Source organism: Bombina bombina, chromosome 4 (assembly GCF_027579735.1).
Source record: "Bombina bombina isolate aBomBom1 chromosome 4, aBomBom1.pri, whole genome shotgun sequence".
Classification (NCBI taxonomy): Eukaryota; Metazoa; Chordata; class Amphibia; order Anura; family Bombinatoridae; genus Bombina; species Bombina bombina.
This window is the reverse complement of record NC_069502.1, coordinates 511,236,479-511,249,862: the sequence shown is the minus strand read 5'-3', so window position 1 is coordinate 511,249,862 and position 13,384 is coordinate 511,236,479. Positions and strand designations below refer to the sequence as shown.

General features: G+C 37.1%; 1 protein-coding gene across 1 annotated transcript in view; it reads left to right on the top strand.

Moving 5' to 3' along the window:
* Window positions 1-13,384, top strand: part of COL9A1 (collagen type IX alpha 1 chain) — a 197,928-nt gene that overhangs the window by 72,231 nt on the left and 112,313 nt on the right. Inside the window, exons 6-10 of the mRNA XM_053711980.1 lie at window positions 9,288-9,375; window positions 10,360-10,445; window positions 11,823-11,897; window positions 12,195-12,230; window positions 12,327-12,389. Of these exons, the coding sequence (XP_053567955.1) occupies window positions 9,288-9,375; window positions 10,360-10,445; window positions 11,823-11,897; window positions 12,195-12,230; window positions 12,327-12,389 (348 nt within the window). The remainder of the gene's footprint in view (window positions 1-9,287; window positions 9,376-10,359; window positions 10,446-11,822; window positions 11,898-12,194; window positions 12,231-12,326; window positions 12,390-13,384) is intronic.

The window sequence follows — 13,384 nt, the reverse complement described above, 5'->3', positions numbered from 1 at the left end:
GCATATGAACCTACCTAGGTTTAGCTTTCAACAAAGAATACCACGAGAACAAAGCAAAGTTGATGATAAAGGTAAATTGGAAATTTTTAATGATTATAAAATGTTTTTTTATTTTTTTTATTTCATATGATGGTGTTTACAATAGGATATATAGGGTACCTTACAGAAAAAAAAGTTGCAGTTTATTTGCACAAGGATGTAAAATGGCTCATACCATAAGAAGTTAATCACTGCATTGATTGCTTTCAAAATAAAAGTTTTAAAAACATTTAAGACTAGCTACAGACTCAGTGACACTTTTCAGACTATTAGAAAAGAGGACCGGGACTAGGGAATTATTATTTCAGGTGATTTGAAATTTAGTAAACAATGCAGTATTGTAGCGAGTAAGGCCAGTAGAATGACTGTGTGCAGTTCTGGAAGCCATAGCTCTATGTGCTCAAAAAATGGCTGCTTTTTTATTGTATAAAAATATAGATAACACCTTTACCCCTATTTCTCAGCTTTGCATAACCAACATTGTTACAGTAATATACTTTATAACCTCTATGTTTGCCTGTTTCTAAGCTTCTGCAGGCCACCCCTAATCTCAGTGCCTTTTATTTGCTTTTTAAATATTGCACAACAGTCAGACAGTACTAGTTCATGTGTGGCATATAGAACACATTGGGGCATATCTATCAAGCTCCGGATAGAGCTTGAGGCCCTGTGTTTCTGGCGAGCCTGCAAACACCAGTTATGAAGCAGCGGTCTAAAGACCGCTGCTCCATAACCTGTCCGCCTGCACTGAGCAGACGGACAGACATCGCCGCAATGCAACCCGATCAAGTACGATCGGGTTGAATGACACCCCCCTGCTGGCGGCTGATTGGTCGCGATTCTGCAGGGTGTGGTGTTGCACCAGCTGCTCTTGTGAGCTGCTGGTGCAATGCTGAATACAGAGAGCGTATTGCTCTCCGTATTCAGCGAGGTCTGGCGGACCTGATCCGCACTGCCGGATCAGGTCCGCCAGACTTTGATAAATAGAGGCCATGATGCCCTCTCCGTGGAGAATGATAATGGTTATACAAGACCCAGCACTGACTAGCTAAAAAGCTAGATTGTAAAAAGCACTGAGATAAGGGGCAGTCTGCAGAGGCTTAGAATCAGGTAAACATAGAGGTAAAATGTGTATTAATATAACTGGGGAATGGGGGTAATAAAGGGATTATCTATTTTTTAATAAAGTAACAATTTTCAAGTAAACTGTTCCTTTAATGACCTAAATATGTATATCTTAGATAAGTGAAAGGAAAGAGATGATATGGTAAAAAAAGATTTAGTTATATTAAGATGAAGCTGAAAGAATATATATATTTTTTTTAAAGAGAGCAACACCAGTGATCAGCTGATAAGTTCAGAATTAATTAGCAGAAGCACTTCTTCATAAAAACGCTGGCCAATTCATGAAATAAACTTCCATTAGATCTGTACACTGTAGGAGTTCAAGAATACCTGGGATCAGTATAAGGCTACAAATTAATTAACAGGATAGGAAAGTCAAAATTAAACTTGCATGATTCAGATAGAACATGTGATTTTAAGACACTTTTAAATTAACTTCTATCTTCAAATGTGCTTCCTTCTCTTAGTAAAAAAAGAATACACACATATCCTACACTAGTGGAAGCTAGCTGCTGATTGGTTCCTGCACACATTTGCCTCTTGTGATTGGCTAACTAGATGTGTTCATCTAGCTGCCAGTAGTGCAATGCTGTTCCTTCCGCAAAGGATAACAAGAGAATGAAATACATTTGATAACAAATAGATTGGAAAGTTGTTTAAAATTGTATGTTCTATCCAAATCATGAAAGATAATGTTGGGGTTTCCTGTCCCTTTAAGCTGACATTTTATAGGGCAGACTTAGGGCTATATTTCGTATCTGCCATAAAAATCTATGTTTCTATGTTTAATTAAAACTATAAGCAAAATGTGTATTGTTTTCCAGGCCAGAGAAATACCCCCTTGAAAAGCCTCTTCAGTATTGTTTATCTTTTCTCTTTGGTATGGCCAATGAACGATAGGTATGAATGAGTCCCTGCATATAATAAACAATTACTACTAGCTGTAGGATTGTTCGGAGGTTCTGAATTACAAATAATTCACTTGAGTCCCTCTGGGGCAGTGGAAAAACTAGAGTTTTTCACTGCATAAAATTAAGCCCTTTAAGAGGAATTTAATTAGTTCTTTAATTTCTTATAAAAGTTTTAGCACGCTTACCCCTGCCATCGTCCACTATGTGGATGAAGCCCTTACTAGCTAGCACTTACACAGATCTGTGCAATTACAGGTGACTGGCACTGCACTAGGCCTTTGCATCATATACACACCGCCCCATCCTCTTCACATAAACATATAGCAGTCCTATCAGAGTAATCCCCTGCGCATACTTAGCTGCTTCTTAAAGACCAAGACAGGGGGACAATCAGGGGTGAACTGATCCGCCGGGCAAATAGGACCTGGACCGAGGGCCCAGCATGAAGGGGGCCCACAAATGGCATCTCCATGGGTCCTGGTGTGCTGCTTAAGCTGGGGTTGATAGCTACCCTATAATTACCTAAGGAGTTAAGTGTATCTGTGCCTGGATGTGGGGTTTGTTGCTCGGGGGGCCCTAACGTGTGAGGGGTCCTGTTGGGGTCTGTCACTGTGAGGGCCATGGAGTGGGAGGTCTGGCCCTGGAGGTTGGGGGCCCTGTCTCTTGTCCTGGACATTGGGGGTTCTGGCCCTAGAGGTTGGGGGGCCTGTTGGGGGGTCCGGGTAGGGAGGCTACCATATTTATTTACATAAATTTGAATACATTTGGGTCAGTGTGAGACAGTGGGGGCCCGTCCCTAATTTTTGCCCGGCCCTGATTTTTCTTAGTCTGCCCCTGGGGACAATAATCTCTCCTTTCATCCTGCCCCCCCCCCCCATGACTCCTTCCACATAGAGCTGTCACAGTAGTAGTAGTAGTAGGCAGCACAATTTGACAAGTGTGGATTTTTTTGTTCTAGGAATAATACGTTTCATAGGAGAACTAAGTATAAATACAGTGCAATATTTCTCGAAGGCTGCTAAGTATCTTCATAAGGACTGACTGTACTATATTTTTATTTCTTTGGTTTGAAAAAGTTGAATTGTGAAACGTGTTGTTTCCTTAGTACACAAATAGTTAATGTTAGTTATTTATGGTTAACATGACACTATCATGTACTGCGCATTACAAGTACGAATGAAGTACTAATTTTAATTGTGACCTTTTTACTAGAATTTGTGCTGTAAACCTAATTATGTATGTCCCCCAAAAAAACACAAGATGGCATTAACAAACTGGTGCTAAATTCTGTGCTGGACATTTGTACTGTATCATGTATTGTATTGTTATGCTTTTATATCAGTTTTATCCAAAATTGTTATGTTTAGTGGCCCAAATTACCTCTGCTCTAGGATCTTTAACAAAACTATATTTCCAATGCTCTGTGTGACTGTTTTCAAGCATTTTTTTTTTCTCTTCTACTTTTACCGTAAAGCAATTTGAACATAGGACATTATATTTTGCAACATTGTTTTAGCTCTCTTTTCTTTATACTCTGGTGATTTCTTGTCTCATTGAAAGACAAACACATTCATCTCTGTGTGCATATTTGTATGGTACTGTCCTGACTACTGGGTTTTAGGACAATAAACCAAGGGCAGCCATCTTGTAGCCTGTCACTGATGAATCCCTGCTTGCATGCATTGTGAAGAGATGATAACAGGGCAGAGTAACCAGGCTGAAGCCTGAAGGTTTGAGGCTTTTTTAAATGTAAAATTGTTCTTAAAAATGGTGTGTGAGTGCTGATTATATATTGAAGGTATTCATTTATCTACACTTGTGTATGTCAGTTATACAAACATTATGTAAAACAGGTAAACCCTGTATTATGTTGCTCATTTCATTCTGTGGTAGCTAAAGGAAAATGGGGAAGATTTTGCACTTTGGGTAATGTAAGAGAATTTCTTATAATGACTCAAGTTGGGCTCCCTGTGATTTTGCTGTTAAATTATTTATAATATAGATTATTTAAACTGCAGCAGATTTAAACTGTCTCTGAAATTATCTTTGTTGCTAGAAAGTACTTTGCATAAGATTTGAAAGCATAACTTTCCTTTGTTAATACCACCAAGAGAGTCTGAATTTATAAATGTCAATTATGCTAGATCAACTAAGAATCAATGACCCATGGATTTATCACACATTGAACAGCTGTGGAGCTGAACATTACTGCATATTAGTGATAGCTGTACCTATAGTAACAGTGGGAAATCATAATGCACATCTCATTTTTCATGCCAATGATTTCTGAGAAAAATGTGTTTATGTACTTGAGTAATTTTATATGGTGTTTGTTTATGTACACACAAATGCACAAACATGCAGAAACACACACACAAACACATAAACAAACAAACATATACATGCATGGTCAGAACTGTCTTGATAGCTGCTGTATGTCATACACACCAGTTTCCATAGCAACAATAATTTATGTATGAAAGTAATTCATTAGCTTACATACAAATTACCTTACAGTAGGCTGAGACAAGTACTTTTCATCATATAAGAGGTCACTTTATGGAGAATGTGTAGAAATCTTTCATTGCAGTGTAACATTTCACAGAATCTTAACAGCCAGTCACATAAAGTGCCCTGTGTTCCTGATCTCACTGAACACATTCCAGTGTTATATTCTGAGCCTGACCTGGTTTAAATGAGTAGTTTATCATTTTTAGCTTTTAGTATGACTATCTAATAATAATATATCGCAACTGTGGAAAGGTATTTAAAGAAATGCTGTCCATAAATCATAAAAGAAAAATTGGTGTTTTCACTTATTTATCTCTTCTGTTGAGAACAATAAGGACAGATATACAACAAGGGTCAATAAAATAGAGTGTGTAAACAACTAAAGTGGTTTCAACACAGCCATTGTTTACAACTCTCTTTTATTGATTGTTTTATATATGTCTCTAACTGATCTCAGCAGAAGAGATAGATGAGGGGAAATGTAGGTTTAAATGTGGTGGTGCCAATTACTTTATGGAGGAATTATTAAAAACAACAATTAAGTTTTATATGACAGTTAATTTACCTTTAATATGATTTTTTTCATTCACTTGGTATCCTTTTGTTGAAAAGCATCCACGTGTCTAGAGCACTATATGGCAGCAAAGAATACCATGGGAAAGAAGCAAATTTGATAATAAAAGCAAATTGGAATTTTTTGTTTTAAATTGCATGCTCTGTCTCTTTAATGTGTATAATTTTAAAACCTTTTTGAAGTTAAAGGGACAGTGTAGTCAGGCAAGAGGCTGATTAAGAATTTATTGCTTTTAAAGTATTCTTACAAATGAGCTAGGATCTTTTTCTTTCTTCACACTGAGAAGATGAGCTCTGCTGCAACCCCTTTTTTACTTAGCTTTTCTATAGCTAATACTGCAGTATTGTAATTTTAAGGGTAGGTAATAGTTTCAACAGGCAAAAGTAGCTATTTCAAATGACAACAGGGGGTAAAAGAGATCTTTGTAAACAATTTAATACACTTCATCTGGTAAAATGGATCATTAGTAATACATTAAAGGCGCAAAAAGATTTTAGCATAATGTCCCTATAAACACATATACCTAGATTACGAGTTTTGCGTTAGGGTTAAAAAGCAGCGTTGAGAGGTCCCAACGCTGCTTTTTAATGCCCGCTGGTATTATGAGTCTTGCAGGTACAGGTGTACCGCTCACTTTTTTGGCCAGACTCGGAAATACCGCAAATCCACTTACGTCAATTGCGTATCCTATATTTTCAATGGGACTTGCATAGCGCCGGTATTACGAGTCTGCCAAAAAGTGAGCGGTAGACCCTCTCCTGTCAAGCTTGGTACCGCATTTTAAAGTTAGTAGTTTTACACTACAACACCGTAGCATAAAACTCTTAACTAAAGTGCTAAAAAGTACACTAACACCCATAAACTACCTATTAACCCCTAAACTGAACCCCCCACATTGCAAACACTAAAATAAATGTTTTAACCCCTAATCTGCCGAACCGGACATTGCCGCCACTATAATAAACATATTAACCCCTAAACCTCCGCACTCCCGCCTCGCAAACACTATTTAAATATTACTAACCCCTAATCTGCCGTCCCTAACATCGCCGACACCTACCTACATTTATTAACCCCTAATCTGCCGCCCCCAATGTCGCCGCCACTCTATTAAATGTATTAACCCCTAAATCTAAGTCTAACCCTAACCCCCCTAACTTAAATATAATTACAATAAATCTAAATAAAATTACTACAATTAACTAAATAATTCCTATTTAAAACTAAATACTTACCTATCAAATAAACCCTAAGATAGCTACAATATAAATAATAGTTACATTGTAGCTAGCTTAGGGTTTATTTTTATTTTACAGGCAACTTTGAATTTATTTTAACTAGGTACAATAGTTATTAAATAGTTATTAACTATTTAATAACTACCTAGTTAAAATAAATACAAATTTACCTGTAAAATAAAACCTAACCTAAGTTACAATTACACCTAGCACTACACTATAATTAAATTAATTACCTAAACTAAATACAATTAATTACAATTTAAAAAAATTATCTAAAGTACGAAAACCCCCCCCACTAAATTACAGAAAATAATAAAAATAAATTACAAGATTATTAAACTAATTACACCTACTCTAATCCCCCTAACAAAATAAAAAAGCCCCCCAAAATAAAAAAAAGCCCTACCCTACACTAAATTACAAATAGCCCCTAAAAGGGCCTTTTGCGGGGCATTGCCCCAAAGTAATCAGCTCTTTTACCTGTAAAGAAAAAAAGGACAACTACCCCCCCAATATTAAAACCCACCACCCACACAACCAACCCTACTCTAAAACCCACCCAATCCCCCCTTAAAAAAACCTAACACTAACCCATTGAAGATCACCCTACCGTGAGACGTCTTTACCCAACCGGGCAGAAGTGGTCCTCCAGACGGGCAGAAGTCTTCATCTAAGCCGGGCAGAAGAGGTCCTCCAGACGGGCAGAAGTCTTCATCCAGATGGCATCTTCTATCTTCATCCATCCGGCGCGGAGCGGGTCCATCTTCAAGACTTTTGATGGGGTGCATCCTCTTCATCCGACGGCCGATGACTGAATGAGGGTTCCTTTAAGTGACGTCATCCAAGATGGCGTCCCTTCAATTCCGATTGGCTGATAGAATTCCATCAGCCAATCGGAATTAAGGTAGAAAAATCCTATTGGCTGATGCAATCAGCCGATAGGATTGAAGTTCAATCCTATTGGCTGTTCCAATCAGCCAATAGAATGCAAGCACATTTAGCCAGCTCACCACTACCGTAAGCAGCGCTGGTATTGCAGTGAGATGTGGAGCTAAATTTAGCTCTTCGCTCACTTTTTTGCGGTTAACCCTTAATACCAGCGTTGTCTGCAAGTGAGCGGTGAGCATAAACTGCTCGTTAGCACCGCACCCCTGTTAACGCAAAACTCGTAATCTAGGTGATGGTAAATAAGTTATATTGTTTAAAGAGACACTAAATTACAAGTTGTTCACAAACAATTGCACACAGGTTTTTGTAATAATTTTTGCACAGGTTAAATTGCGCTTATATTACAAGTTGAAAGTAAACGCTAGAATCATTACCGCAATATCAGAGCTGTGGTTAAGTTTCACGAAAAAATAAAAAAAGTGTCACTAAACATATTAAAAATACATTAGAAAGTACAATTACACTCATAATAACATTGTCTAATTAATAATATTAAAAAAAATATTGCACACAAAAGTTATAAGGGCTCAAACGATATAAGATCTCAGGTGTTAGGGAAAAAAAAGACAAAGGGCTTTAACATAAGATACATAAATATACATCTTTAAAGACATATATGTATGCATGTGTGTATATCTATATCTATCTCTATATATATGAATACAGATGTATACATATGTGTTTATATATTTAAAGGGACATTAAACACCTGATGAAAATTGCTAAAACCTAATTTTTCATATTAATAAAAATAAAATAACCACTGCTGTCTAATCTATTCCTCTTACCTCAAACTGTTGAAGAAGATTGTTTTGAAGTAGAGCATTATCCAGTGCTTGATTCTACTATGTAAGCTGCCATATTGTAACCTACGTTACAGGGGCACAGTAGTCACATGCTCATAAAGCAGTCATGTGACACACACAGCATATTGTCTGTTACATATATTTTTAGAGGATCACATCTGTCTGCAGTGTGTGGAGATAAATATTTGTCAGTCAGAGTATAAATGTATTAGACTTTCCCATCTATTTTATATATACATAATATGCAGCAAAATTTAAATAAAATTCTTTATAATCAATATGTTTATGTTTTTAACTCGCCCCAAAGTTTTTCTTCAAACTGCCCAAAAGTTTAATGCTCTTAGCAAATCCGCAAGTCAGTTGTTAGGGTTTACCCCACTTTTTTGTCTCTATTGACTTCTGTGGGGAAGAGGTTATCTTTTGCACTAGAAGTAACCTGTTTGCGTGCGTCCGGTTAGAGCAAGCGAGATAACTTTTAACTTTCAACTCATAATACCAGCGCAACCCGACCTGCTTCTAAAGCTTACTTCTAGCACAATTAGCGATATAGCAGAAGCGGTAAATATCGCTCCACTTGTAATCTGGCCCATAATACATTTCATGCACCTCCCTCTAATTATGGGTGCCGCCATTTTGTAACCTGTGTTACACTGCAGGTATGTGAAGGAGAGTTGCACATATGCAAGTACATGTTAGCACTGGAATGCAATAAAGTCAGATTTTAACATTGTGGCACCCAAGACTAGAGAGGGCGGGGAATAACCTTAATACAAGCTAATACAATATATTTAGTGTTTTATGTCTCTTTAACACTAACATTGGCCATTTAATCTTACTCTTTAAATAACAAGAAGCCAACTGTCAAAAATCTATGATGTCTATTATCTAGCTCCAATACTACTGCTTGTTTCAAAATCCGCTCATCTAACTAAGCTCACATTTGGATATTAAAAAGGTTTTGGTTGTTTATAATAACATAATAGGTGGATATAGATCACATCACTAATCAGATAAAATCACCGATTTCAAATAAGTTGCTGGTCATTGTGTAAAGTTCTATAAAGTTTTATTTGTGCAGAAAATAAACCATAAGTTATATCTCTCACTAATTCAAATCCAATTTTTTAAACAGTTTGACCTTCAGTGGATGTTAATTCATTGTGATCCCCTGAGACCCCAAAGGGAGTCGTGCACTGAACTTGAGGCTAGAAGAGCGGTAAGTTTAGCTGAGGCTTTGCAGGCCTCTGTATATTATACAATTTTTTTTTCCATAGTATTAATATTAATGTTTCAATGTAAAATGTAGCTTTGTTTATACCTTAAAATATAATTTTGACTTGAAAATGTAAAAATAAAATTGCCTACATATTACATTGTATATCAGGTTTAAAGAATCACTAGTTTAAAAAGATGTAAACTTTATTTGGTGCTAAAAGAATGTTAGAAAGCAAAATGTGTAGATATATCAAGTAAAATAATACCTGTGCATAAACAAATCTATCTGTATGAAAAGCTTTGCTTGTGTATTTAAATAAGGGAGTATATATTAATAACAGAGAGAATCTGCATATATATTATGAAAAAGTAATAAAATGTGATCTGTTTTTTATGAGTATATTGTGTTTAAAATATTTAACATTTGTGTAATTTAGACATAATCTTAGTAAAATACATAATAAATAGTTTAGAACACTGATCCATTCCCTAAAAATCAATTTGAATATTTTGGTGCCAATTAAAATATAGATGTGATGATTTCATGGATATAGTATAATTGAATGTAAAAGTATCAGAATTACAAGTTGTGGGTGGGTGTTAAAAGGTCAGAAGCTAGTTTCTAACTTTTTGGGGAGGAAGAAAATGTGAGAACATAAACTTAACGTATATAGGATGGTAGCTATTCCTTAACCCTTTAGCTGTCAGAGAGGGCTGCATAAAATGACACTGAAAGGGGTTACAGCCCGCTCTGACAGCCAAAAAGGGTTATTGTAGTTGTCTCCATTTAAAGGGTTAAGGGGCCTGTGTCATCCTATCCTCCGTCCCATGTACCACAGATCCTCCAATCATAAGTGCCCTCCTCCAAGGTTATGAATAAACATGAGGATCTAACGCCTTTTCCAGGGCTTACCTTTCTGCTACTGTTAGCTGATTCAGTTGGGGGATCTGTCCTAAAATCAGACTGAGTTTTTCTTGACTAGCCCTAGGTTATACCATGGCTACGTTTGCCTGGGGTGGAGGGGCCCTACGACTGGTGTGGGTCCTACAGATACTCAGCATCTGCTTGGCTCAAGTAAGTTGCAGCTAACTGTTCATTTCTGTTTTGCAGGTCAGCCAGGCACTGTTAGAGGTAAGGAGGGGTGTATGTGTGCGTGTTACCTAATACATTGGCATGGCCTTTCATGTAATACTATTTTTGTTATGTTTGTTAGATTCGGAGATATTTATTTATTAATCTTTATCAACATCACTAATACTTTGCTGCAATTAAGGTGTTAGCTGACGTTTACCACATTTGTGTGCATAGAATATAATGCTGTATAATAACGTGTATTCATTCATAATTATTCTGCCTGTTTTACTTCCTTTACTGTTTGAGATTGCTGAACTAAACCAATAATTCACACAAGAATAACATTTTACTTATCAATTTATTTTGTTTGTATAACTTCCCTGCATAACATAATGCACTGCATGCAAGATTATTATAATTTAATCATAAACTGGCTTGTGTTTTATTTAACATTATTAAAACTGGATGGCGCCATACCCTTTTTATTCAGCAATCAATGGGTTAAATCCCAGAACTGGTCTTCAATTACTCAAGCACACAGTTTAAATAATTAGTTATTTTCATAGACTTTAGTGGAGTCTTCAAAATCTAAAATTGAAGAGACATATTAAAAGCATTATGGTTTGTAAATAGTTAAAAAGGTAGCAGAAGTTTAGTGAAGTTCACATTAGTTCAGCTGCAGACAGGAGGGGAAATGAGCCCCCCTCCCCACTGATGCATCTAAATGAGCAGAGGAGCAGAGAAGATGTGACCACCTCACAATATGCTCTTTGTAAAGGCCCCATGCTGGTTAAGGTATTAATAGCACAAACATAGCATGGTATTCATTCTTCACTATTACAGAGCTGGAGTCTCATACTGAAGTCTTCTTCATTTTACAAATTCCTATACACACCTCAGACTATAGTAGTTTTAAATATGAACAACACTTTTATTTCAAAATAAATACATAAATTAGTGTATACTTGATTGTGCCAATACACTCTTGCTCCATTGTCATGCTTGTTTTATAACTGCTAGCATTACATGTAAATAAGACACATAAGTACTTAGAGTATATAGCTGATCATGAAATGCACATAGTATAGTCTTATATTTCTTTGTCAAAGTTGTGCTAGTTGCTGTGTCCAGTGATGCATGTTTGAGTGCAGCAGAACATAGGTTTCATACAATAACCCTACAAATATAGTGCAAAAGCAGATTATATTACAGTCACACTAAGAAGATTTGTAAGGTGTATTTCTTCTCCAACAACATATTTTGGTGCACTAAAACTATATCTCTTTACCTGAGGACTACCCAGTATTTTACAAAATGCCTGTTGTATATATAGTAAGTTTTACTACTAATATTAATGCACTTATGGTTCTTGCTCAGAGAGGACCCCCCGGACCTCCCGGACCAGTTGGCCCCCCTGGATCTTCAGGTGTTCCTGGCATTGATGGCATAGATGTAAGTTTTAATGGGTTTGTTTGAGGAAAGCTGTTGCTATTTGTTATAGTAATCAGGTTACCAAAAACCATATCTATACTTGTGCCCTTGTGGTATTATAATATATTACTAAATGACTGTGCATCTTACTGTCTGGTCGATACATAAATAAAAGTACATTGCACCTATGAGTCAGGGATGCACTATAGATCTCTGAGTAGCATCACAGTTGTTTCATCTCACACAAGCATATTGTGCCTGCATAGTGTTAACCTGTGTATTGATTATTAATAGTGATACTCTCTGCTTTTCTATCAGGGTGACAGAGGTCCAGATGGTCCACCAGGGCCACCGGTAAGTGCACAAACCTTTCCAAGAATGCTAAATGCTTTTTGCCTTCTACATGTTGTATTTCTCATTGTTACAATATTTTTCTCTTTTGCAATTCAGGGCCCAGATGGGGATCCAGGCAGACCAGGATCTCCCGGATTACCAGGCGAGCCAGGAGCTGATGTGAGTACATGTGCACGGTGTGTCAGTGGTACCCAGCTGGGGAGGGGTCACCATATAAGGCAAGGGGCGAGGCCTCTGCCTGTATTCTGTCTGAGTGCACAAGGCTGGTATTGTATCGGATGTCTGTGCTGGGACTGGAGGTGAGAGCCCAGCTTTGCCTCCCCAGAGCACATTCTGAGAGTGAGGAGAGCTATTCATTAGGCAGGAGAAGGACTCTGCTAAAGCAAACATTCCAGGATGCACACACTGTGTGTATAAGGGACTAGCCATATGTTAAATAATGCTAATAGTTTAATATAGTGAAATATACATGGTGTATAGACATCTATACTATACATAATATTTTATTAAAGAATGGAAACACATATTAAAGTTTCTAGGATGTTAACTGATACTCTCCTGACACATTGTCTTGCTAATTCTTTAGTGGCATTTCCACACCGACTAATGAGAAGAATGAACCCATTTTGTTCTAGTGAAGTATTTGAGGACCTCCCCCACCCCCTCAGCCTTGGCTAACTACCTGCATGTCCCCAGCCATCTTCTGTTCACTATGTGTGAAATTGCTTGAGCATTCCATTCTAGCAAGGGAGAATATCATTTTGTCAGACACAAATTTTTAGGCAGCAGAGTAATGGCAGATCTATCACAATTCAAAAAAGGTTCATGCAAAATATTGGAAAATGTAAGTTTTTGAAACCACTTATTAATGGCACAGAGATCAGTACCATCTTGAGGTTTGAGCCAAGCGGGCAGCTTCCCGGGGCGCCAGGTGCAATAAGGGTTAGTTCTGGCTGGTGCTTGGAATATACATAAAAAAAGTACTACCTTTTTATGTATGTATTTTTGACCCTGAGCTACTTAACTTAAAACCCTAGAGTGCCACCTCCTTATGCCGCGCTCATATTTGTTTCTGAAGGCACAAACTTTATGTTGGGATGCGCACAAAGAAGATTTTGGTGATGGTGAATAAGTTGAAATAGCAGTATTATTGC